This window comes from Terrapene carolina, unplaced genomic scaffold, assembly GCF_002925995.2.
Source record: "Terrapene carolina triunguis isolate 2854851 unplaced genomic scaffold, T_m_triunguis-2.0 Scaffold35022, whole genome shotgun sequence".
Classification (NCBI taxonomy): Eukaryota; Metazoa; Chordata; order Testudines; family Emydidae; genus Terrapene; species Terrapene triunguis.
In genome coordinates, this window is record NW_020699373.1 from 11,792,717 (window position 1) to 11,819,773 (window position 27,057).

Here is a 27,057-nt window from a genome sequence, read left to right on the forward strand (position 1 = left end):
AGGGAGACAAAGATTGAAATCCCAGTTGTTCACTTAGCCTAATCTATGAGTGAAGCATTTGTTAATCTAGAAATGAATAACATTTCAACCGCAAACAATTTTTGACTACAATCCTTCATTGTTTTTCAAGGCTGGCATTTATGGAGGTACATAGCAGCTGCTCTAGGGTGATAGTCTGTCTACTGTATGGTAGCTTTATCTCATTACAGGTTGCTAATTCCTCCCAAGGCCTCTCTTATGTGGATTCCCTGAGCGATCTGTTCTGTCACCCTTGCTATCAAAGGGACTGTGGCAAGGATCACAGTGCCATCAAAGTGCAGGTCACAGCAGTCTCTACACTACGCCTGTTTACGGAGGTCTTCACTTCCTCAGTGCTTAGCTAAAACGGACCAGGGTGAGAATGAGCCTGTAGGTTGAGGGCAGCATCTAGGGAGTATGGCAGGAGTGGTGCCTGTCCGTCTCATTGAGGGGATTTGTCAACTCTTTGTCCAAGAGGTTCTGCTTGGTGGCGCTTTAGGATTCTGGATTCCCAGGATTGATAGTGGCCAAAAGCACCTTTCTGTTTAGCTGTGAAGGGATTTTAGTCTTTTCTCTCATCTGGCCACAGTTATCTCTATTCTCTCATGTTTGGTTGGTTTTGTTTAACTATAGCCTTAACTTGGAATTTCCAGTGTCCAACCCTGGTGTCGTATGCAAAATCTGCACTGTTACCTGAATGTCTTTTCCCGTCAGTGACTGATAGATACTTGCAACCTTAACTCCAGGTAACAAAGATTATTGCTGGGGGATATATTTTGCACCAGTATGATGGTTAGTTTGGGGCCTTTTGATAATCAATTTCATTAAATTTTGTTAAGGCACCCAGGAGCCCTGAGTAGTCCATAACAATATTATTATTATTATGAAATAAAACATCCAACCCTATTCATCCTACTGAATGGCATGAATGATGCACTGCTTCATATCTGTCCAATGCACTTGCTCACATTAGACAACAATTGATTTAAACTGACTAGAGTAATGCACTATGGGTGGGATTTTCCAAAGTGCTCGGCATTGGCCTAACTCTGCTCCCGTTGAAGCCTGTGGCAAAACTCCTCCCATTGACCTGAATGGTGGCAGAGTTGGGTCGAAGCCCAGCACTTTGGAAAATCCTGCCCTGTGTCCTTTCTGGTGTTTAAGCTGGTGTTAAAATAGCTGGCCAAGGTATGGGTTAGGTAGTCAGATGCTTATTGGGCTGAGGGGAATAATGACCTCATAAATCAGGAGCCCGCAGTCAGATCTTTCTAGGCTCCCTAATTGTAGCAAGCAAATTAAGGCGCTGTCCTGCATTTTGCAGAAGGCACTCAACACAGCAGAATAGGGCCCTTCCACTTTCAGAGCCCGTTTGTCATCTGTTAAACATGTGCTGGGCCCACAACTCCCTGACCCGAGCAAGGATGAAACAGGAAGTGTAATGTCTGCTTAGTATGTTAATGTTTGCAAGTTCATTTTCACAAGTCAAGGGGCTAACTCCCTTTCTATGGTGCTTCTGCAATGAATGCATTCTCTGGTAGGCTTTTATACTAGCGGGCCAGTTGTTCCATGTACTACAGACTGCCTGGAGCTCAGAGAAGGAGCCAGAAGTCTGACTGGGGTTTACATATATTGGGTTTCTGTCCCCTTTTGCTGACACGAATGGGTGCAGAATTTGCAGAACTAAATTTTAAGATGGGAACTGAATTTCCTTTCACAGGTTGAGCCATCAAACTATGTGTTGTTGAACACAGAGATGTGGTACATCCTACAGTGAGAGCAACTGCTCTTTACCCATTGGTGATTGTGGGTTATAGAGCAGTGGTTCTCAACCAGTGGTACATGTACCCCTGAGGGTACGCAGAGGTCTTCCAGGGGGTATGTCAACTCACTTAGATCAGTGTTTCTCAACCTGGGCTCGAAAATGCCTGAACCATTTTAGTTAAAACTTCCCCCCAAAATCTCATCCATGTCAGACAACCTTAACTATAAGCACTCAAAAGTTAGGAAATCCCAGAACTAAGGTTGCCCATGCAGGCAGAACGTCAGGTGTCTAAACCCTACATCGCACTCCTACAGCTCTAGCTCCAAGAAGTCCTAAATCAACGGAGCACAATGAGTATTTGGTTTGTTTATATACAGTGGCTATAGCCTCATTGTATTGTGGCTTGAAACCTTACTGACTCCGGAGCTGGCAGGGTGATTGGAGGGTGTGTTGTGGAGTGTTTCACTATATTAGGGTTTCTAATTCATATGATTAAGCTATCGACCTGCTACCAGGCAAACAACCTCTCCTGTTTAGACATTTAGAAATGCAACACATATGGATTTGTTGCCAATAGCTTGTATTTTACGACTGTATGATTTGTGTTAACAAATTCATGGCTCAGCTTCCACCAACAGCTTAATTTAAAACAGTGACACCTAACACGGGGCCGCTGAATAATGAAATTAAGGCTTTATTTCAGCAAGTAAAGGCTTACAGGGTTTATATGCTTGTTGGGTTTATTATGATAGGAAAGATATAAACCACAGAGCTTCTGAACTCACTTCCCCAGGCAGCTGCAGTGTGTAATTCACATGCCTTTATACTGGTGCTTTACTTGACTCAGCTGCTCTAAAATTTGTAAAGCAATGCATGCCCTGCTGTCATCCTATCAGCACTTAACAGAGTTAAAACTGAATTTGTATCCACCATCTCTCATCCAGGCCAGGCTTCCCAGCCTGCTACCTGGTTCTTCCCTGGAGCTCAGTGCTCTGTGGTCCAAATGTGGAGGCCCAAGCTAGTCCTGAGTGTTAGGGGGCTTATTCCTTCACTCGCTTACTTCCCTGGTCCTTCTCGCATGAACAGAGAGCAACAATACCCGAAGTCCGAAACAATTTGATGTTTATTGGAGTGAACTTCCAGCAAGCAATGATTCCAATTTCCTTCCTCAGTGTCCCCCTTCCCAGCTCTGACACCACAGAGCCTTGCCTGTGTCCCTGTTCCCATTCCCCCCCTTAGCAAAACACGATTCCAATTTCCCCACCCCCATTCCCTGTTCCCATTCCCTCCTTACTTCCTGATTGACTGCAGACTATATAGTAAAACTTCAGTTCTGCTTAGCTATACCTTAACCTATCATTTTACTGAAATTTAACTAACCAATCCTAACATATTGTAACAGGATTATCTAACCAATTATATCCCACCACCTTCATTGGTTTACACCCAACAAAATTAATTATACAGCAGTCAGAAACAATCACAGAACCAGACAGAGATTATACAGACAAACAATAGGGAAGTGGAGACTACAGTGATAGAACAACACAGAAATGAGGATTTCACACCCCAGCTATTGATAAGTGAGGGCTGGTCTTCACTACCCGCCCGGATCGGCGGTAGAAAATCGATCTCTCGGGGATCGATTTATCGCGTCTCGTCGGGACGCGATAATCGATCCCTGAATCGACGCGCGTACTCCAACAGCCCAGGTAGGAGTAAGCGCCGTCGACGGGGGAGCCGCGGCGGTCAATTTGCCGCCGTCCTCACAGTGGGGTAAGTCGGATCAGATACGTCGAATTCAGCTACGCTATTCCCGTAGCTGAATTTGCGTATCTGAAATCGATCCCCCCGTAGTGTAGACGTAGCCTGAGTTCTTGCCAGACAGGATGCTATCAAACTAAGTTTCCTTTTACATCTTCTAGGCTCTTCCCTTTCTCTGGAGGTGATAGGAATATCAGGACAGGATTGTATTCCTAACAGCCCAATAGCACCTTATTTCAGTGTGACTGGTGAGGACGTGACCATTCATTTCCCAGCTTATGGCTGCCTCTGCTGCTTAACCAAAGGCCTTAGCCTAAGAACAGGGCCTCAGACTGTCACGGTGAGAGAAGGCCCTTACACCGGCAGACAGTGATTTTGATTCTGTCTTTTATACCTCTCTCTAACTAGCTAAGTGATAAGAATACACCTAAATTCTTAAAGTCTAGGCCTTTGCAGACAGGCCTGAATATCTATATCCTAACACCGAGGTCAGAGTCTGATTGCTCCAAGGAAGCCTGGTATAGAGCCCAATCCTGTTCCCATTGCAGTCAGTGACAAACTTCCCAGTAACATAGTGGGAGTAGGAACTGGCCATTAATCTGCCACTTTCTAGCAGATATCAGAGCCAGACTCATGCAAGCTCAGTTTTCCCCACACCTCCATTCCCCAGAGCAGAGAGTACTCAAACCTCCTTGGCCCCAAAAAATCAATGGAAGAATCTGCGACACAAACCTACCATGTAAACATAAAGTCTCTATAAAGGAGTGTGGCTTTGCGGGTGAAGCACTAAACCTGGACTCAGGAGGCCTGGGTCCTCGTCCCTGCTCTGCACCTGGCCTGTTGGGTGACCTTGGGCAAGTCTGTTTGCTCCGTGCCTCAGTTTCCCCCATCGCTAAACTGGGGATAATGATAGTAACCTGTTTTGTAAAGTACTATGGATGAGAAGTGTTGTGTGAGAGCTAGCTATTATGATGTTACCTGGATCCCTCAGCAGAACACTTAAAATTAAATTGTAAGCTGGTGGCTTTATGCTTGGGTAGCGGTTGGCTAGAGGACCGCAAAGTCTCCAAAGACAGACTGAGGATCAGCGTTCCTCTGACACTCAGAATCCTGCCGGACTCCCTATAATTGAATTCTATGTACTTTTCAGGAGCCATATGATGATATCACTTTTCTATGGCAGATGAAATTGAACATGACAAGTACGGTGAGTCCACTGTGGGCTTTAAGGAAACGTGCCGTACAGGAGACCTGGATATGTAACTTGCAGGAGCAACGCTTCTGATGTCCTGCACACCCTTCAACGCACTGTTTCTCTGTCACTTTACTTACCGGGCGTCATGTTTTTTCTGTAATAAAGGGCTTCTGCTCCTGATTCTCCAGCCACTCGCCTCCCACTCTTCTCCTTCCCCTGCTTGTCAGCTGCTTTTTTACTACTCACAGGCAGCTTTTTTTAAGAAATGCCATTTATAGTTACCATCAAGTATCCGTGCCGCCGAGAGTTTCCATGGAGTCTGCTACCCGCTGACGTACTGGAGTCAGAGAGATCTGGAGGAGGAAAGGGTTGAGGAGGGAGTCATGGGGGGGGGAATAGGTGTAGGGGGCTGTAGGCATCAGATCTCAATGAGAGGAGAGAAATCAAGCTGATTTGTGGGGAAGATGTCAGCGGTGGAGGAAAAGTGGACACATTTGTAAGTCATGTCAGTCCTGATTCTCAGTTCCTCCATCTCCAGGCTTGGTTGAGGGAAGCAGGAGGCTAAAAGCAGAAGGTAGCCTTAAGCCCCTGGTGTAAATTAGAGCAGTCTCAGGGTGGCTCTAATGTACTCTCTGCTTCCCGTGGACCTCTAGCGGCCCTGGGAAAGAGAGAATAGACATAGCACAGTGCTTTCCAGCCACAGTGGCTGCCCGTGACAAGCTGGGAGCAAGGCCTGTATAGAGCCCTTATGCCAGCTCTCTGCTGGCCAGGGAGTCCCCCTGGCAGGGAATATTTTCAGGGACTGTTTCTGCTCCCTGAGCAGGTTATAGGGGCCTTAGTATAACTGAGAATAAGGCCCTTTGTGTGTGTTCCACTTTTGCTGTATATCTAATAGCACACTGCTGTCTTTTGGAAGCGTCGTTTCCTTATCTCAGGGATCAGCTTGTGCCCTCTGGCTTGGGCACTGCCATCCTGTATCGTTTTATCCTGAATTTGGGAAGAGAGCTCAGTCCCTGGTTCTCTGGGCCAAGGGGCACTGAAAATATTATAAATGGGGTCAGTCCCAAGGCAGAGGGCACACCTTGCATTGTTCTGGAGCAGCCCCTTCCAAGCCGCGAGGAGATGGTCACAGCCTTGTTAATGGATCTGGGAACAGGTGTGAATTCACAGGACCCGATTCACCTCTCGCTTCCATCAGACTTACTCTGGCATGTCACCATTGACTTCCGCAGAGCTCCCGATAAAGAGCTGTGGCTTGTAACCTTCACGGTAGGGCTTTCAGTTGTGATTCCTGTGCCTTTAAAAAAGAAACGCTCTGTGTCGCTCAGAAGCTTGTCTCTTCCCCCAGCAGAAGGGGATCCAATAAGAGAGATCACCTCACCCACTTTGTCTCGCATTTAAAAAGATGTCAGCCTAGTCTCTGAATTCCTGTGCTGTGGTCAGTTACTTTAGCTACTTTAGGGAAAATCATGAAGTGACTTCGTGGAGACACATAGATTCCCCGGATATAAAAGCTATCGGGGGACTGGACCCTCTATATTCATGTACACTAGTGTTCAAACCTTAAAGTCAATTATGGGTGAGCCCGAAAGCCATCTGGAAGTATTCAGAGAATGTCTGACATGTAAGCAGTATTCTCTGTAAGGGTTAAAATCCAGCCAGCTGAATTCACTGCTGTGCATGGCTGTAATTTTCATAGAGCACAGTTTGGCAGAGCTGCAAAACGGGAATTACAGTGATCAATATACATCACAATAAAAGCATGATAAAGGTTTCAGCCGTAGCCTGACCTGCTGTATCCTTAGTGCTGCCGCCTTTGGAAGCGGAAAACAGGCCAACTTGCATCTACTGTACTACGAGAGCACTGATCAAAACCCAGGTCTTAAAAAAACATGCATCTGAAGAAGTGAGGTTTTTACCCACGGAAGCTTATGCCCAAATAAATCTGTTAGTCTTTAAGGTGCCACCAGACTCCTTGTTGTTTTTGTAGATACAGACTAACACGGCTACCCCCTGATACTTGACAGGTCTTAAAACTCACTCTGCAAAGCCTTGGAACCCCTTTGCACGCTGCCTGTAGCGAGGCGGTCTGGCTCCTTGCCGCCCCGGAGGGGGACAAGTCTCCCTGGACACCAAAGTGGGCGGAGCCAGCAAACCCTGTGCCCCCCCCTCAGAGGTCAAGCGCAGGACAGGAAGTATAAAAGCCCAGAGCTCACTTGAAGCTCAGCCACCGGAGCGACCAGACGCTTGTGGCGTAGCTCCCGGTGGGGAGACCACGGCGATTGGCGGCCGACCCGAGGACTGGCCAGACCAGCCAACGCCTGATGCTAGCCCGAGCCCAGAGACACTACCAAACCTACCGCTTGCCCGTTACCCCGAGGAACTGCCAGGCCTACCGTGTGCCAGTTACCCAGAGGAGCTGCCAAACCAACCGCTCGCCAGCTACCCCGAGGAGCCTATGGTGTGTGACCCTGTGGGGGACGCCGTCCGGACCCAGGTACCTCTAGAGGGGGAGGTAGGAAGTAGCCCGGGGGCAGCCGACCCGAGTCTGGTGGCAACACACCCAGAGCCCATGTCAGTGTGTTGCGGCCAGGATCCCCGCTGACGCAGCAGCGGGTCTTCTGCCACTGCTAGGGCCCCGGGCTGGGACGCAGTGGAGTGGGAGGGCCTGCGTCCCCCCTGCCACCCACCTCGCAGGTGGCAGTCACCCCCTCTCCCCGGCTGCTCAGAGCCAGGAGCCTGGGGTTTGCTGCTCAACCTGTTTGCTAAGCCCCTGCCTGGGAGTGAAACCAGCTCCTGGATACCCCTGGGATTTAGGGGTGGGAGACAGAAAGGTGGCAGAAAGTCACCTGTACCCTCGCCACCAAATTAAGTGAACAGAGTTCCAGTGCATGTGTGGGTCTGGCCCGGGAGGGTTAAAAGGGCCAGGCTACAGAGGGTATATTTTAATACCCGTTTGATGCCCCATTCTCTCTTGCATCAAGACTTCTGACCTCTAGTCAAGCTTTTCCACCCCAGATGGCACCTGGCTTGACTGTGGTAGCTGCTTGATGGCGGTGTTTGTATGTGTTCTATGAAAACACACAAAATCTTTCGCATCAAACCTAGAGTGCATAAATCTGAGAACATGCCCCCTTCTGCAGCCCAGAGCCAGCCATTGTATTATACTCATGCAGCCCTTTCCCTACTCCAGTATGTGGCAAAGCCCTCATGGGGATGACTTTCCATCCAGCATGGAGGATCCTCCCACTGCCCTCCCAACAATACAAGGCCTGCAACAGTGTAGGGAGGTGTGGAGTCAAGCAAGCAGTGTGATTGTATCTGGGGATTTTCCCCTTCTCCAGAAGGATTAACTGGCTCCATCCTTATGTGAATCCAGTGACTAAGAACCCTGGCACTGAGTGGCCTAGCAGCCACATTGGGGCTGGGCTGTGTTCTTGCCCCCCCAAGTTAGCTCCTTGCACACAGCCCATTCTTTATTATTGCCGTTTGGTTATTTATACAGCATTACAGATGTGCATGGTACTTTACAGACAAATAAGAGTGTCCCTCCCCCACTGCCTTGGCGTATTTTGCCCCAAAGGCCAGTCTATGTTGCTTAATATATGGAGATATGCCTATCTCATAGAGCTGGAAGGGACCCTGAAAGGTCGTCGAGTCCAGCCCCCTGCCTTCACTAGCAGGACCAAGCACTGATTTTGCCCCAGATCCCTAAAGGGGCCCCCTCAAGGATTGAACTCACAACCCTGGGTTTAGCAGGCCAATGCTCAAACCACTGAGCTATCCCTCCCTACTGCACAGAGATGTCGTGAGGAGTCACACTCACACTCACACTCTCTCTCTCTCTCTCCACATCGGTACAACATATGCTAGGGGTTTGCACTGGAGTAGCTATGCCAGTATAAATATCCCTACATAGACGCTCCCTGAGTAAATTGGGTATATGTTACTCTGTCAATTACTTCCCTTCTATTGTCGGTCTGTTATTACGTGATGGATTACTGTATCTATGGCAGTTTGCTTTGATCCTCGTTAATTTTATGAAAAGAGCTGTTCAGTGAATTGTACTGCTGGCTTCTTACTTATGTCACTGTTTGGGATGTCTATCACTCTGAATATAGCAAAAAAATACACAGCTTACCAGTGAAATAAACGTAACCATAGTGTTTCCAGCTTTTGGGATTTCATCAAGAGATTAGGTGTTTTTCTTGAAGCTCCAGATTCTGATTTTATGTGAATACCTGAGAATCTCAGCTTTCTTACTTTACAAAAAAAAAAATCTTACTGTCGTGGTGGTGCAGAAAAACTTGAAAATATGACCCCTCAAAGCTTCAGAACCAGAAAGCAAATTTAAAAGACCCAACGTTTCTTATTTCAAAATCTCATGATTTTAGGCCAATCTGATGATTTTGGGGAGCTTGATTCATGGTTTATGAATGCATAGGGTTGGCAATACTGTAACCACGATGTTCTGCTTCTTGTGCATTATAGGCAGGATACATTGATCCATATAACATAAGGCCACTCTGCAATTTTGACTATTTTACTTTGTTTTATATAGTTGATTCTGTGGAACATTTTATCTAAATTTTCATATCAGTCATTTGCAGCATGGTTAATGGGTAACACTTTAAAGTACGCTAACTTATCTGTACTATAATAATAATTAATACTTTGTTAACATAAACTACTTTTAAATAATAAATGATCATTCTATTCCAGGGGTAGGCAACCTATGGCATGCGTGCCAAAGGCGGCTCACGAGCTGATTTTCAGTGGCACTCACACTGCCCGGGTCCTGGCCACAGGTCCGGGGGGCTCTGCATTTTAATTTAATTTTAAATGAAGCTTCTTAAACATTTTAAAAACCTTGTTTACTTTACCTACAACAGTAGTTTAGTTATATATTATAGACTTATAGAAAGAGACCTTCTAAAAACGTTAACATGTATTCCTGGCACGCGAAACCTTAAATTAGAGTGAATAAATGAAGACTCGGCACACCACTTCTGAAAGGTTGCCAACCCCTGTTCTATTCTATTCTAACATTGAAAACATGACGATAATAATACTTAATAATACACTAAGACAGTGTCTGTCATCCAAGGATTTCAAAACATTTTACAAACGTTCATTAGTTTAGTCTGACAACAACTCTGTGAACTAGGTAAGGGATTCATAAGAATGACGTTACCCACCGCTGAAATGCAGTCATCTCTAGAGTGAAAGACAGCAGCTGTTTAGCAGCACTCAGCAACATTACTCCATGGTTTAGGACAAGGGGGGGGGGGGAAAGAATACTGTTTTAAATTTAAACTACAACAGGCGCTTAGAGTTACCCATTTTGGAATACGGCCAAGACATAGGGGTACATTCATATAAATGATTAATACCTATATAATGTATGTTAAAATGATTTTACGTGTGAAAGGGAGGAAGGAGGATATTGGCGTTAAAGCACAGACCAGGGTTCCAGTCCCAGTTCTAGATTTGGATTCTGCTCCCAGCTCTGCCACAAGTTTTCCACGTGGCCTTAAGCAAGAAATCCAGGCTGTGTTTTTAAAACTGTCCATCAACTTTGGTGTCCAGGTTGAGACAGCGAGGGATTGATTTTCAGAGGTGCTGAGCACCCACGGTTCCCACTGACCTCGGCTGGAGTTGTGGGTGACTGAAAATAAGATTCAGATTGTCTTCAGTGGGACACCTCAAAAATCAAAGCAGCCAAAATTAACTGGACACATTTGAAAATTGTGCTTCGGTTTCCCTATCTGTCAAATGGGAAGAATAGTAGCTGCTGTACAGAGGTGGAGTGGGGGTAAATTTGTTAATGTCGGTAAAGCACTTTGAGGTCTTTGGATGGGAAGTACCATAGAGGTGCAGGGTATTCTTATAAAACAGGTTGTTAGGGTAACCTGCGACAATGCACTGCCACTGCCGTCTTTTTATTGATTGTCCTTCATCCTCACCCCCAATGTATATGTTGTGCACAGAGCACAAGCCAGCAAGCTGGGCCTTCCCTTACCTCCTTGTTTATGAATGTTCACCATTGACGGGGCCCCGTACTGCAGCCATGCAAACATCAAACTCCTATTAAAGTCATTGGGAGCTTGGAGCATGCAAGGCTTGCAGGACCGATTTACACTGATGCTAGCGTGGGTCTGGAAAGAGCGGCTGTTTAACATGTGTGCGTTCGGCTGTCCCCCCTGCCTGTGCGCTGTAAGTGGAGCTCCCGTTGACATCAGTGTTACTGGTCACATGAGCACAGATTCTGCTCACCTTTCCCAAGGTGTAGGGCTGCCAGGCGTCTGGTTTTCGACCAGAACGCCTGGTCGAAAAGGGACCCTGGCGGCTCTGGTCAGCACTGCCAGTTGGGTCGTTAAAAGTTCAGTCGGCAGAGCAGCCTGCCTGCCCTAGCTCCACGTGGATCCCAGAAGCGGCTGCCAGGTCCCTGCAGCCCTGAGGTACATAGGCAGCCAGGAAGGCTCTGTGCGCCGCCTCCGCCCGAGTGCCGGCTCTGCAACTCCCATTGGCTGGGAACCATTACCAATGGGAGCTGCGGGGGCAGCGCCTGTGGATGCGAAGGCAGTGCACAGAGCCTCCCTGGCTGTCCAGGCACCTAGGGGCTGCAGGGATCTGGTGGCTGCTTCCTGGGAGCCGCAGTATGTGCCGCCGGGACCACTCACTCTGAACCCTCTCCCGCACCCCAACCCCCTGCCCCAGCCTGGAGTTCCCTCCTGCACCCAAACTCCCTCCCAAAGCCCGCACCCCCCCACACACAAACCAACCCCTGCCCCGCCCTGGGCCCCCTTTTGCACCTCAAACTCCTCATCCCTGTCCCCGTCCCAGAGCCCATACCCCCAGCCGGAGCCCGCCCCCAGCCCCCTGCCCTAGCCCGGAGCCCTCTCCCTCTCCCTGAACCCCTCATTTCTGTCCCCACCCAGAGCCCACGCCAAGCGCCCAGAGCCCATACCACACCCCAACCCCCTTCCCCAGCCCAGAGCCCTCTCCCACACCACAAATCCCTCATCCCCGGCCCCATCCCAGAGCCTGCACCCCCAGCCAGAGCCCTCACCCCCCTGCCCCAGCCCAGTGAAAGTGACTGAGGGTAGGGGAGAGTGAGCAATGGAGGGAGGGGGGGAATGGAGCAAGCAGGGGCAGGGCCTCGGGGGAGGGGTGTTCAGTTTTGTACCATTAGAAAGTTGGCAACACTACCAAGGTGAGTAGTACCTAACAACTCCATTGGCAACTCAAGGAGTAAGATACTGTTCACCTTAAGTGAAGATGGCAGAATCTGGCCTGTGGGAGATGGTCAGTGCTGCTGGATCAGAATATAAATTTCTCAGCATCAGATTGGTGGATATTTGGAATCCAGAGGACATTCCTTCCCTGATAAATCAAATTTTGGGGCTCAATAATCTGATAGTGTCTTTTTAAGATTGCTTCCTTAGCCTCTTGCGTTACAGCGGGGGACAGTTTTCTGCCAGTCTTCGGTCCCAGTCCTGTAAACATTTACATAATGCTTAACTTTAAGCATACGACTGGTCCTAACTACTCATATACTTATAGGTTAGCACATGCATAGGACATTACAGGGTCAGGGTCTTTGGTATCAGGAAAACTTTATGAGAATTATTTTGATTTGATGTTTTCCGGTGAAATCCTGAAGTCCTCGCACAGTCATCGCTTAAGCCTTGATTCAGAAAGCACTAAAGTGTCTGCTTAACTTTAAGCTTGTGCTTATTTCCCATTGAAGTCAATAGGACTGACTGGGAGTTAAGCACATGCTTAAAGTTAAGCAGACACTTAAGTGCTTTCCTGAATCAGGGTCTTAGGCAAGACTCCAGTTGACATCAATGGGAGTTTTGCCTGAGTAAGGACTGCAGGGTTTGGCCTCTGTCTCTCATTACTTCTATTTGTCTCCTGCTCCAGGAATGTTTTAAACATTTGTGAATAATGGTTATTTTTAACCTTTTCACAGGGGTGTTTGCATTTGGACTTTTTGCCACTGACATATTTGTAAATGCTGGCCAGGTAGTGACGGGGAACTTGGCTCCTTACTTCCTGACGGTGTGTAAACCCAACTACACGGGGAGCGACTGCCGGGCTCACCATCAGTTCATAAACAATGGGAATATCTGCACCGGGGACCTGGAGGTGATTGAAGAGGCAAGGAGATCCTTTCCATCCAAACATGCTGCTTTGAGCATTTACTCAGCCCTTTACGCCACGGTGAGTGCATGTGCTGTTTGCCAGTTCCCATGACGGGCTTCGGTTGCTATAGCGACCCTGTCTCATTTAAATCTCATCTATATTTTTCTTTTGTCTGTGCTGTATGGGGGAGAGCCCTTCTTTTTTTCGTGGGGGTCAATGGCTTTTCTGGGCCAAATTCAGCCCTGGTGTAAACAAGTGCGACGCCCATGGCTTTCCCAGTGAGGGGGCAGTCTTATCTGGAGGCATGAGGGCCAGCTTGGCAGTTAGGAGATCGTCAGTTCTAATCCCGGCTAAGCCACTGACTTTATGTGGCCTAGGATGTGTCACCGCACTTCCCTGCCTCAGTTTCCTGACTTGTAAAACGGTGATGATAATACCTACCTCACAGGGAAGCTTGTTACTATTGCTTCGTGTCCGTACAATAGCGAGTGCTAAGTGTTACTATTTTGGGGGGAGTCGTAGGCTGAATTTTAATCCCCTGTTAGGCGTAAACTCCTCTTGCAAGCAAAGGTCCCATTAAAGGCAGTGTTACAATTTTGCCAGCATAATCAAGGTCAGTTTAAAGGTACAGTACAGTTTAAAGGTGATAGTGCTTTTCTGCCATATGGGGAATATTCAATGTCTGTAAAAGCCCCTCTAAAAATATCATCCACCTTTGTTTTCTCTGGCAACCTTATAACATCGTAGTGTGATACAAGACTAGTTGCAGTTTGTGCAGGGCTATTTAAGTGATGCAGTAAGGGTTATAACAGTATTGAAGACACTGGTAGTTTTGCCATTCATTGCAATGGACTAGATTCTGCCTCAGGTTGAGTAGCATCTTGATCCACAAGCAGGCTCCCCGAAATGAATGAGACTGTTCAGGAAGTTAGGTACCACTCAACATAAGAGTGGCAGAATCTGGCTCGAAGACAGCAGGATTGGGCCCAAGAAAGTTGTTCTCTCTCCTTGGCGTAGCGGCAAATGCAGGGTTTCAGTGTACTAACGCTGAATGTTTTAAATATACTTTGTTAGCTGATGAATGAGACTTAAAGGCCACTAATTATATTTAGAGTGGGAAAGACAAGGCCATTGCTGTTTTGTTTGTTGCATATTTTTCTTGTGTGTCACATGAACTATAAAAGTGACACAAAAGCATCAACTTAGCTAGCCTGGAAACGTCACCACATTAGGAGCACTTTACTTCACTAGGAATACTAGTGCACTTTACTGGCAAAAAGTGCTCCTAGTGTGGGCGGAGCTATACCAGCAAAACTGCACTTCCAACCCACACCCACTCCACCCTAAGGCCTGGTCTACACTGCGGGGGATCGATCTAAGTTATGCAACTTCAGCTACATGAATAACGTAGCTGAAGTCAACGTACTTAGACCTACTTACCGTGGTGTCGTGACTGTGGTAAGTCGATGGCTGACGCTTCCCCGTCAACTCCGCCTACGCTTCTCGCCCTGGTGGAGTACCGGAGTCGACGGGAGAGCACTCAGGGGTCGATTTATCGCGTCTAGACTAGATGCGATAAATCGACCCCCACTAGATTGATCGCTGCCCATCGATCCAGCGTGTAATGTAGACATGCCCTGAGTGAAATAAGCTATCCCAGCAAAAGTACAGTATTTCCAGTATAACTGTGTCTACACTAGGTGCTTCTGTTGGCACCGCTGTGTTGGTCAGGGATCACACCTCTTCACACCCCGACTGACACAGCTATACCTGCAAAAGTGTATAGTTTAGAGCAATATAAATTGTGTCTAAGATGCTTATTGTTATTCCCCTGACTTATGTCTTTAAATTGTGAGTTCCTTTCAGCGGGGGTTGCCTTTAGGTGTTTGGAAGGTGTCTGGCTCATCGTGAGCACTACCACAAATGATTAGTAACAGTAATGCATGAAAATAGGCTCCTGGTAGATAGACATACCCAAAGATTCTATATTGCAAGTAAACACTCGTGGCTGGCCTGTGTCAGCTGACTCAGGCTCGTGGGACTATAAAATTGCAGTGTGGACACTGGGACTTGGGTTGGATCCCAGAATCTAGGACCCTCCCCACTCGAGGGGTCCAGTTCAAGCCCAAACATCTACACCCCAATTGTAAAGCCCCGTAGGCTGAGCCCCACAACCCTGAGTCAGCTGATATAGGCCAGCAGCGGGTGTTTAATTGCAGTGTAGACATACCCTTTTGGGAGCAGCAGGTTTTTTGGCTACTTGCTTTGAGATGCAGGCTGCACACCTCTCCACTGACTCTGTCACTGACAGCCCTGCCCCCAGAACAATGCCTTTAGAGCCACGCTACCCGGTTCTCCTCCTGGCCTGCGCTACCCCCGGCTCCTCTGAGGTCCAAGACTCCACGGAAAGGGTAATACCACCCTGCGCTCAGGGCTGTGCCTACAGACATCATCTAGTTCTGAAGATGCTGTAATTTGGGAGTAGCCTGCCTGCAAACTCTTAACATGGACATACTTTTATAGCCACAAAAGGGAATGGTTTACATTACACTCATGTTTATATTGTCCAAGGTCCTTTAGGAATTATATTCAAGCCCAGTTGTACTTAATCATTTTGCCACACAGCGTGTTGGAAATGTTTTCCTGCTTGCAGTAAAGTCTATAAAAAAGGGTGGGGGCTGGTGACCAGCTGCATTAATTTAGATGGACTATTTGGGCCCAAACAGTCATTGGTGTTAACATGAGCTGAAGCCGATGGAGGTGGTGGAGTTATCTGGGTTCCTCTCTCTGGCCTGGTCTGGTGAGGCCATCTCTTAGGATGAGGATGAAGAAGGCCCAGGGTCCCAGGAGATGGTGGGGGTGGCAGTCATGAGTATGAAGCTCGCTCCTTCCCTTTCTTTCATGTTTCAGTCAGCCAGCGTTCGCATCCCCTGCTTTCAGTCAGCCAGCATCACAGTAGTGTCCATCCATATTTTCCCCCTAAAGTCTCTTTTTTTAAAGTCCCCTGAAAGGGAGGGATGGGTGGAATCCTCATTATTTTGCCCACCAGTTAGGTCTAATTTCCAGCACACCAAGTTTGGTTCACTGATTTCTGGTCCCACACTTCTTGTGTTTACCAGGCATGATTTTAAGACAGTCCTTGAGTTATATGAGTAGGCCTTTTTATTTGAACTAACCTAGTCTTTTTGTCTCCCTTTTGCACCATTTCCCATGCACGTTTATTGTTCTACATTGTTGTGACATTTTTATGAACTTTCGCTCCCTTTCACAATTGACCTCATGCGAGGCCCAATTATTACAACAGAGCCTAACACGCAATGAACTAAGTTGGATTCTAACCACCAAACAAAAATAATTGAGGGGACGGCGTATGAGTAGGTTGGGGAAGAGTAGAGCTCTGTGTGAGTCTTCCTGTCCTCCTTCAAACATCAATGGGAGCCACACATGGGGCCAGGGAGCCTACTTCAGTCATTAAACTAGAATATCCTTTGCAGATTCCTCTCCTCCAACTCCCTGGAGTGCAGAATTACGTGTCAGCTCAGTACCAGGCCCAGCTAATTGGGCTGAGGATTTGCACCAGTTGTGCAATATTTTTGCATCATTATTTTAAAATCAATGCTTTATTGACTGATGCCAGACAGGTTATGAACCAGCAAAAACCCAATTCCCGCAGCCCTTGCGTAATCCAGACACACTGACTCCAATCATATTTTGGGGGTAAGGGATGGAAGATTTTGCGCCTTCCAAGCAGGGGTGGAAGAATCTGTTTTGCCAAATTTAGAACCCACTGAAAGAAGGACTGGTTCTAGATTTAGGTCAGAGCTGGAAATGTTTGAGTTTCTGAGTTGCTTTTTTCACTGGCAAAACATCATTCCTGGGCTGCTACATTCATCTTTATTTTAGTCCCCCAGAAGCAGGGCAAGAATTGGTTTCAAAAAAGTCATTTGATTTTGCATTGCACAGGCTTCCATTTAGTTAGAAATACATGCTTTTAATTAAATTTCCTGTGGAAAAATAATAGAGTGGAAATATTTATGAGTATACGGAGTCCTGTTAATGATTTTTGGCTGAAAAATGAATGAGAGAAGTACAATTTTCATAACTGCAAATATGTGTCCTAATGTATAAATTTGTAATTGAATCACAGATACCTTTTGCTGTGTGTGTGTTAAGATGAGATCTCTCTTGTTCTCTTTTCCCTTTTATCCCTCCTCTTTTTCTATTTGCACCCCGTAAAAAAAATCCAATACATGTTTTTAATATTTAAAATCAAAATTGCTCTTGAAAAACAACAGTGTAAAAAGGAGATTTTTCAAAAGCTTCTAAGGGTTTTAGGAGCACAAGTCCCACTGGCTCAGATTGCCACTTGCACTCCTAAATCACTCAGATGCTTTTGAAAACCTCCCCCTATGTTAAGCGCGGGTGGGGAGGACGGGGGGGACGGACATGTTGTGTGAACCCTGAAAAAACATCACTAATGGTAGAGCTTCAAAAAGCTCCAGAGAATTCATAGATCTTACGGCCAGGAGGGAACATTATGATCATCTATCTCACCTCCTGTGTAATGGAGGCTGTGGAATTCCACCCAGTGAGTCCTGCATCAGGTATCCATAATGTGTGGATGAACTAGAGCTGGTCTTTTAGGAAAATATTGAGTCTTTAAAGATTTAAAGCCTTCTGGAGAAGTTACCACTTCCTTTGACAATCTGTTCTCACTGTAAAAAACGTACATCTTTTACATGTTTAGACTTTGGGGCCTTGATTTTATTAAATGCAGAACATCAATAGCCTGTCCCATCTGTAATGTCCTGTCATTTTCCCATGTGAATAATACACTAGTCTTCTCCTGCTCCCAGAAAACGAGTGTGAATGAATGTTTTCTGCCATATAGAATTGGCAGTTATCACACTAGGGCTGGGCTGATACTTTCAACTGTTATGTTCACTAGGACATTCTAAAATCACTGTGGCAGAACTTGGGTCAGGTGAAGGGAAAAACACTGCTCACAGACTCCAGTTTTGAGTCCCAGTTGATACACCTCTACCTCGATATAACGCTGTCCTCGGGAGCCAAAAAATCTTACCGCGTTATAGGTGAAACCGCGTTATATTGAACTTGCTTTGAGCCACTGGAGTGCGCAGGCCCGCCCCCCACCCCCGGAGCACTGCTTTACCGCGTTATATCCGAATTCGTGTTATATCGGGTCGCGTTATATTGAGGTAGCGGTGTACTTTGTACTATTCTCTCAAGACAGAGATAGGAAGGAGAAAAGAATTGGTGTAACTATTCATACAACCGTGCTTTATTTTGATATCATGTTCTCCATTGTTTTCCATAGAAAACCTCATAATGACTTGGCACTTTGTAACAATAGTTAGGTTCATTCCAATTTACCCATCCAGCAGTGGATCCAGAGTACCCCCTAGTGTCCCTCCTTGACCCTTACTCATCATCTGTAATTTTATAGCACTTACTGTAAATTTGTGCTGTAGATAGAGGCTGGCTTCGTGTGTATTTTGCCTTTGGAAAAAAACTTTACAACTCTCGGAGGCTTGTAATTTGAAGATGCACAATTCATTGATCAGAGCAAAAAGCTGTAACTTTATATCACAGCTTATATTCATAGATTCATAGATTCTAGGACTGGAAGGGACCTCGAGAGGTCATCGAGTCCAGTCCCCTGCCCGCATGGCAGGACCAAATACTGTCTAGACCATCCCTGATAGACATTACATATGCATCCGAAGAAGTGAGGTTTTTACCCACGAAAGCTTATGCCCAAATAAATCTGTTAGTCTTTAAGGTGCCACCAGACTCCTTGTTGTTTTTGTAGATACAGACTAACACGGCTACCCCCTGATACTAGCTACCAAAGGAACGTTCCTGCTTCTCGAGGTGTGTCTGTGGATTTGCAAACCCTCTGATGGCTCTTTCCCTGGATCAAGCCCATAATGTGTGGCTCAGGTCCATTTACAAGCTAGCAGCTATAGGGCACTACATACGAGGTAATAACTTACCAATGAATATTACAGTTGGATCATCCTGATCATCCCAGTCTCTGGACAAAAGCCCCTTGGTCCCCATCGCCCTTGGAAGTGGCACTGCAGTGCCTAGTGTTTATGGCACACTAGAGAAATCTGTTGCTGGAGTCCTTTTTGACAAGCAAAATAATAGCACACTTGATGCGTTTGCTTTGCTTAACAAAGCCAAGCTATGTTTGGAAGCCATAAAGAAATTCACGCTTAACCCATCACTGAGGAGGATTCCATTGTGTTTACTTGGTTATCATTATGCTGTCAAATTTTGTTTGTTGTTACAGTATCCTTGTATTCATGCTACTCCTGTAATCACAGGCTCTGAGATTAGTGCATGGCTGTTAATTGCTCCTCACATCGTTTATTTTCTTTGTCAAAAATGCCCTTAAAAAAATGAGCTGACACAGCTTGTGGAGTTTACTGAACCGATATTTCTGAGCACAGGAAAACTTCTTACCATGTAATTACATTTTCAGAGTTCTCCTTTGTTAAAAACCACAACAAACCCTCCCATACTCTTCTCCACTTCTGTCACTTATTAAGTCCCAAAGTCAAAACAAAGGCCCATGGCAAGAAAAAGGGCGTGATTGGTTGCTTTTTAACACCCAGGGTCTGGTTTTGGTCACATGTGCGCCTACTTTGCACGGGTATGTGTCTGCCAAAATTGGGGATTTGCATCTGGCTGGGTAGATGCACAAATCGCTGACTCACATGCACACATTCAATAGCCTCTATGTAATATAAGTGTTCAACTGCACACGTGCAAATTCTTGTGCGACTTTGGTAGCCAAAGGAACGGCGCCCTTTTAGACCAGCCCTGACTGCCCTATTGCTGGCTATAGTTGAGTGGATGTTAGACATGCTGAAGCCATCTGTCTGCAGTATCTGTTTTCCCTTCTGAGGCCCCTCTCTTTGGCCTTGGCTACACTGGCGCTATACAGCGCTGCAAGCTACTCCCCTCAGAGAGGTGGAGTACTTACAGTGCTGCGAGAGAGCTCTCGCAGCGCTGGCGGCGCGACTACACTCGCGCTTCACAGCGCTGCCGCAGCAGCGCTGTGAATTGCCAAGTGTAGCCAAGGCCTAAGCTACACAACCCCCTGAGAGTGCCAGAGTTCAGAACATCTGTCCCATTCCTGCTTGGCACAACATGCGTAGATGAAAAATGACCTGTATGTTTGTCCGAGCCCTTTCATGTGTGGCTTGCGCTGTGTTTTCAGATGTACATCACAAGCACAATTAAAACAAAGAGCAGCAGACTAGCAAAGCCTGTGCTGTGTCTGGGGACCCTCTGTGCTGCCTTCCTCACCGGGCTAAATCGAGTTTCCGAGTATCGAAACCACTGTTCGGATGTGATTGCAGGCTTCATCTTGGGAAGCGCGGTAGCGTTGTTTCTGGTAAGCCAATTAGTCCTCTTCCAATTTCAGGACAATCTAAAGTCAAAGAAAAATTCTTATGGTAATTCTGTAGTTGTCTTTCACAGCTGATTACTCAACCCACACCCTGTAACTGCTAATTCTAGTGTAATGTAATAGGATTTGCTCTGAAGATAAATCCAAACACGAAATCAGACTTGTATCTACACACATTTTCGAGTATTTTAATCACTGCAAAGTGCCGACTCTGAAGCCGTCCTGGGAAAGCACTTCTGGCATGCAGAAGAATGCAGCAGGTGCAAAAAGGGCAGCATGGTTTCCCTAAGGCTACTGCCTATGTGAGTCATGGCACCTATGCTTCACAGCCTCGTTGGCTGTCTGTTGTTTGGCAGATGTGGGATTTGAGATCTTACTTTGAGTGTATAAGGCTCTAAACAAAGAGCCTGGTTTTCCACTTTGTTACAGGGGAATCACACAGACTTAAAACAAGTGTAACAGAGAGGAGAATCAGGTAGGCTCAAAGCTGAGCCAATCTGGGAGACGTGTATCTCCGGGTACGTCTATACTTACCGCTGGGTCCGGCAGTAAGCAATCGATCTTCTAGGATCGATCCCGGAAGTGCTCACCGTCGACGCCGGTACTCCTGCTCCGCGAGAGGAGTACGCGGAGTCGACGGGGGAGCCTGCCTGCCGCGTCTGGACCCGCGGTAAGTTTGAACTAAGATAGTTCGACTTCAGCTACGTGAATAACGTAGCTGAAGTTGCGTATCTTAGTTCGAAGTGGGGGGTTAGTGTGGACCAGCCCTCCCACTCTGGCACTTGAGACTGGGGATTTGGGATGATTCTTCACCCCCATGAGATGACATGGGATAGTCAACAGTGCCAGCCAGGGATCTCCCCATCAAAGGCCCATGGGTCTGGAATGCTCACAGTGCCCAGGAATGGCATCTTTCTGGATGAGACCTCAGACTTCTTGTTCCCTCGTTAGCTAATTCAGGTATTTGCATTGAGAAATGTGCCCGGTTCCAATTAAAATTAATCACAAAACCTCCAGAGTCCTCTGCCTTTGAATGCTTAGCAATGAACATGCGTTACTGCCCAGGTGTGCTGCTGTGTGACCTGCCGGATCTGAAACAATGTGACTCCAGTGAAACATCCTTTCAGAAATACAGCAGCCCCTGCGAACAGCAGTGCAAGCACCACACAGGGAGGAGGCAAAGATCAGGCCTGGAATGGGCAAGTGTGTCCTTAACTAGGCATGAGACTGACATGTTCTTTGCTTTAAACCGTGAATAATTGAGCCTGGTGTCATCCAGGAGTGATCCTTGCACTTTTCATGGAATGGGAGGTTGCAAATGTTACTTGCCTGGGAATCACATATCCTGATGCAAAATTTGGCCTGTAGAGTTCAGTGCCAATTACAGTTAGTGGTTCTGAAAGAGTAACACAATTATAATCAAGGCTTCTGTTCTCTAGACCATCATAAAATAACAGTAAGAATGGTTCATCTCCACAGGTAACAATTACACAGGCTAGGTTACTGAAAGAGCCCCTTGCTCCCAGCTATGTCATTCACGTTGCCCGTAGTCCAGTTCTGAGAAGGGGATGGTTAGGAATCAAATCCCTCTACAGGCATACCCAGAACTTTGAAAGAATTTGGCTCAGGACCCAAATTTGCTGTTTCGAGTTAATGCTTGGAAGGCAAAGGTTCCAGTTAATACCTACCGGTGGAGGTTATATGATGACTTAGCTCTTTTTTCCACATCATGCAGGGAATGTGTGTTGTCCATAACTTTAAAGGAACACATGGAGCGCCTTCTAAACCGAAGCCTGAAGATCCCCGAGGGATGCCCCTCATGGCTTTTCCAAGAGTGGAAAGTCCCCTGGAGACATTGAGTGCACAGGTACCGTAAATCCCTAAGTCACAGTCAGTCATCAGAAACATTGTCAGGCACAGCTGAGTAAAAGCACCTTTTAACCTCACTGTAAACACGCAATTGTAGGGCCAATTTCATCCCCAGTATAACTCCACCGAAGACAATGGAGTTATACCAGAGACGAGTTCGTTCCATTATACATATCTATTAACATATCCCTTGTGTCCCAGCCTTGTAGACTTCAAATGCCACAGAGAACACATCTACAGCTGAAGAGGCAGGATTTAGCAAATGCAATCAATGACAATGAATCTTCACTTATGTTGCTTGGGGAATAAACTTTCACCCTTTCCTTGTGTGCTTGGGCAGAGAATTAGGGGAGGAAGGTAGATAATTCCGTCTCATTACATTTTGGAACTCTCTCCGTACAATGCCTCTGTTTCCTGTAAATCTGACACTCATGTACATAATCCAGAACACAGACTCAGATGTGCTGTACAATGGTCCTAATCCTGGGACAGATCCTGAGCCCTCACACCCCCTCTTCATTGGCCATTGGGATGCTCAGCATCTTTCGTAATAATAACTAGCAAACCATTCTCTAACTCAGCAGCAGAAAAACAGAAACTTCCTACGTGTTTGCAACTGAGTAATGCAGGATGAGCATTTTTTTTCTGCATTTACATTGATGCTCCCCTTTTCACTTCCATTGTTTGTACGGTGTAACCAAGAAGACTTTGCCCCCAGTAATTACTAGGAACATGAAGAAGCTGCAGTTTATTAGATTAACTTCTTCCAGGCTGCCTAATGTAACAGGTTTTTGCTTCAAAATACACCTGTTGTGTCCTACATATTGTTCCTGGTAAAGAAACGCTAGTACTTAAGAGAATGGCACTGCATTCTGCAGAAATGAAATTATGTACAGATATTACAGATGTACAGCAAATGAGGGATTTTCCTCAGGGAAATTTTGACTTTATGTCAAAAAAACCCCTGAAAACCAGCCTGGTAAGCATACGCTGTGTATATGGAAACATTAGTGCTTTGTCTTTTCAGATACAGATACATATCTGGGGCTTTTTGATATATGTGGCATAAATAAAGGAGACCAAAGGCTTCCTTCTAGGTGTAAGAATTGCCAAAAGGCCTGATCTAAAGCCCAATGAAGCCAATGAGCGTCTTTCCATTTGCTTCGGTGGGCTCTGGATCAGGCTGTAAAAACACCTACACTGAGTAGGCCCAGAGTGGGGTTTTACATTATGGTTTACCATCCAAGTGGTTACCTATTGCACTAATTCTCCAAATGTGGGAAAGGGATCCACCCCCAACTGCACAGGTTTCTGCAGATGGCCCCACTTAATTTTCCTTTGCGCTCCCCAAGTACCGTAGTTATGGAATGGCCCTACCAAACGGATGTCCCATCCCCTCAAAGCAGCACGGTGAGGGGAGGTTGTGTCTACCCCGGTATTATTACCCTGGCTGTGTCTGCACAATATGCACCTCTCCATTGCTTGATCTTTTTGTTGGATTGTTGCTGGCTGTGCATTGCTATGCTGGATTTATTCCACCTCTATGCGTGTGTTACCCGGGGTTCTTTCAACCCAAAGCTCTTAGTAACTTTTACTCTGTGCGAGGAGGTGTCAGGAAATAAATCAGGGGCGACATGGCCGTTCAACCGATAGATGGCTGGCACAAACAGGACAACACAAAGAGTGCTTTCACTTAAAGCTAAACTTTACTTACTCTCAAGCACTTACACACGTCCGCAACAAGATTAGTAAAACACCCCCAACCCTGGATAATTACCAAAGCTGAGTGTGGCTTTCGAGTGACACAGCGGCAGACTTCTGGTGGCCAAATCTTCCGTCTGCTGGTGGGGACCGCAAGATGTATCCAGAGAAAGAGTCCAGAAGAGTCCCCAAACGAGTCCAACTATCTCAAGCTTTTCCCCCTTATTTATACATTAGTAATAGAATGACATGTCCCTTAAAGAAACCTTGTTAAGTAAGCCGTTTCAATGATCAAGCAAGAGGTTCCTTCTGATTATTGAGTAACCAGGTGTGGGTTTTTCCAGAGTTTGCAGCCTTGAGACCCCAATAGACGTTCCTTGGGCACGTCCTGCTCTTTTAAAATGCATGTATCAGCAACTTCAACACAATTCTTATCAGGAAGGACACGGGGTCAAGCTGCCCTTAGTGTGGCACCCCAAAAGTCCCCCCCCCCCAGTCAAGCTGAGACTGCTGAATGGCCAATCTACAGCTTGCTTTTAACAATAAGCCATAGTGGTTTGGGGCACTTTAGTGGTTTGCCGAAGTCTCCCCGTACACACGGGTCAGCTCTACATTATATTTCCTTGCCCCCTGACGTGAATTCGCCTAGCACTACAGGATCATCAAGCGGGGCAGGACTCAACATGCCCCCTTTTACCCTTTCCCCCCATGTGCACAGTTTGCATGGGCAGCTGGACCATTTCCTGCAGAGCTCTGCATGCTTGAGGACAGAACTGTTAGACAACATTTACATCCAGTGCATCTTGAGTCACGCTCCTTTGTAGCTGCACTGGCACCTAGAATCATAGACTATCAGGATTGGAAGGGACCTCAGGAGGTCATCTAGTTCAACCCCCTGCTCAAAGCAGTCCCCAGACAGATTTTTGCCCCAGATCCCTAAATGGCCCCCTCAAGGATTGAACTCTCAACCCTGGGTTTAGCAAGCCAATGCTCAAACCACTGAGCTATCCCTCCCCCCTGTCCATGGATAGAGCTTAGTCCAGTCCATAAGGAAGGGCGAACTCTCCCTGGGGTTGCATTTATTACTGAAGTCCCCAGAGATTCCAAATTAGGAATATGACGGGCACCAAGATTCTCAAGAGCCACACAGTGAGTGTGGGTAGCCCAATTCTGCAGTGCCCAATGTGGGGCCTGATTTTCAGGGGGTGGGAGGGGAGGGTGCTCAGCACTTTGAGAACCAGGCCCCTTTAAAGTGTCTCAAGTTAGGCACCCAAAATCACTAGTCCCTTTTGGAACTCTTGGCCCGGGTTAAAAATCAGCAATGATACCTTTGCTGTGATCTTTTCTTTTTAAGCTCTTAAGAGATGGAGGGACTATTTCCTGATGAGTCCGTGTACAGATTCTTCCCCGCCCTTTCAAATATCTAGCCACCCTAATCAAAATGGATTGAAAGCTTTCATGTGTTTTCATTTTCCTCTCTGTAGAATCACTCTGCCTCTATGACTGAAGTAACCTGAGCTGGAAGATGGCAAGAGAAGCTATTTTTATTACCCTTCAGTACAATGCTCCAAGACACACAGTTACTAAATGTCCAACTGTGACGACCAGTATTATGTTATGTCTAGTTAGAGGCTGATGTTTTGTACATTTTTTGTATGAGGAAGTGATGTAGCTTGCCCTGATTTTTTTTTGTCAGCTTTAATATATTTATGCCAGAATTTAAAAACAAAAACAAAACAAACAGAACCCAACCTCTTTTCTTGTTTAAAGTGTGCACTGAGGAACTACATCTATGGAATTGTTGATGTTGTTATGTGATATTTGTACACAGACTTTTTTTTGTTTTATATACATTGAAATAAAATAATTATAATAATTCACTTTTACCTTTTGTTATCATAGGAAACACTTCGGACAAAGGGACAGATTCTGATCTCAGGAATCTTAGTGTAAATCTGTATTAGCGGCATAAAGATACGTCAGATTTGGCTGAGATCAGGAATCTAGCCCGAAGGGTACTGACAACAAGTAATAAACCCTCAGGCTCTGATTCAACCAGTTACTTAAGCATGCGCTTATCTTTAAGTATGGGAATAGTCCACTTGAAATTGATGGGACAACTCATGTGCTTAAAGTGAGGAAGGTGTTTAGACTCTTGCTGTATCAGGGCCTGATTGAACTGGGGCAGGAGGAAGATTGTGCTAATTCTTAGAGAATAACTAAACTAATAGGGTCAGTGTTTTTAAAAATGCTAGAATATTCTGCAACGATGACCCACAGTACTCCAATTGACAAGAGCATTGGTGCGGGGCCCAATTCCACCCTCAGATATAAGCACACAACTCCTACTTGAAGTCAGATGTGCATATTTAAGGGCAGAAATAGGGCCATATGGGCTTGAAGCCATTACTGGGGATTTGCACAGTATTTTTCTGAGGTGGGCATGTCCATGTTTCATAACTGCATTATGGTGTCATAACATGAACCTTGCATTTAGTCTGTGTCCTTAGTTACACTGGTGCAAATGAAAAGCAAAACCACTAAAGTCAAGGGAGTTACTTGGGATTTGGACTGGTGTGACCAAGCGGTCAATTTGGCCCTGATGATCTCCATGGGGTCTGGCACGCTGTTTCATTCAGAGCCTCCAATGAGCCATAAGAATAAATGGCACAGTCCATAATCGCTGAGTCTGCATTTTTTGTAAATCATATCGTACAGAGTTTTTAACAAACCTGCTCTTTTACAGTTTGCACAGTATTCTTAAAAATAAACTAAGGGGAGCCCATTTACAACAAACAGAACCAGAGCAATAGTTTCACTTTGTGGCTTTTACTTGTTCCTAGGGGTTTCCTGCCTCTCGTTTTTCTAGCATGCTGATAACTGATGTATATCCCTTTTAAGGAATGGAGCCTCTCTGTACTTTCACTGGAATGTTTACCTGACTCTTCCAAGTTGGTGGTTCTTGGCTTTTTTGTATACCGTATTTTTTTTTCCAAAACCGATGGGGGGGGGGTGAAATCACAAAAAAAACTTGCATCCAGGGTTCTGTCATTTGTTTTTTGAAGAAATGCTGGGATGGTTCTTTGTGTCTTGCCTTACACGTGACTCTTCTGGCTTGGTATTGTCTTGGGAATCTACTTTTTGCCTTGGGAG

The 27,057-nt window shown here is 46.1% G+C and overlaps 1 protein-coding gene across 1 annotated transcript in view; it reads left to right on the forward strand.

Moving 5' to 3' along the window:
• The window catches only part of LOC112119695 (phospholipid phosphatase-related protein type 1), a 200,030-nt gene extending 174,302 nt beyond the window's left edge, over positions 1 to 25,728 (forward strand). Inside the window, exons 5-8 of the mRNA XM_024218455.3 lie at positions 12,718 to 12,968; positions 20,143 to 20,319; positions 22,070 to 22,201; positions 25,389 to 25,728. Coding sequence (XP_024074223.1) covers positions 12,718 to 12,968; positions 20,143 to 20,319; positions 22,070 to 22,201; positions 25,389 to 25,421 — 593 coding nt within the window. The 3' untranslated portion in view covers positions 25,422 to 25,728. The remainder of the gene's footprint in view (positions 1 to 12,717; positions 12,969 to 20,142; positions 20,320 to 22,069; positions 22,202 to 25,388) is intronic.
• The last annotated feature ends 1,329 nt before the right edge of the window (positions 25,729 to 27,057 follow it).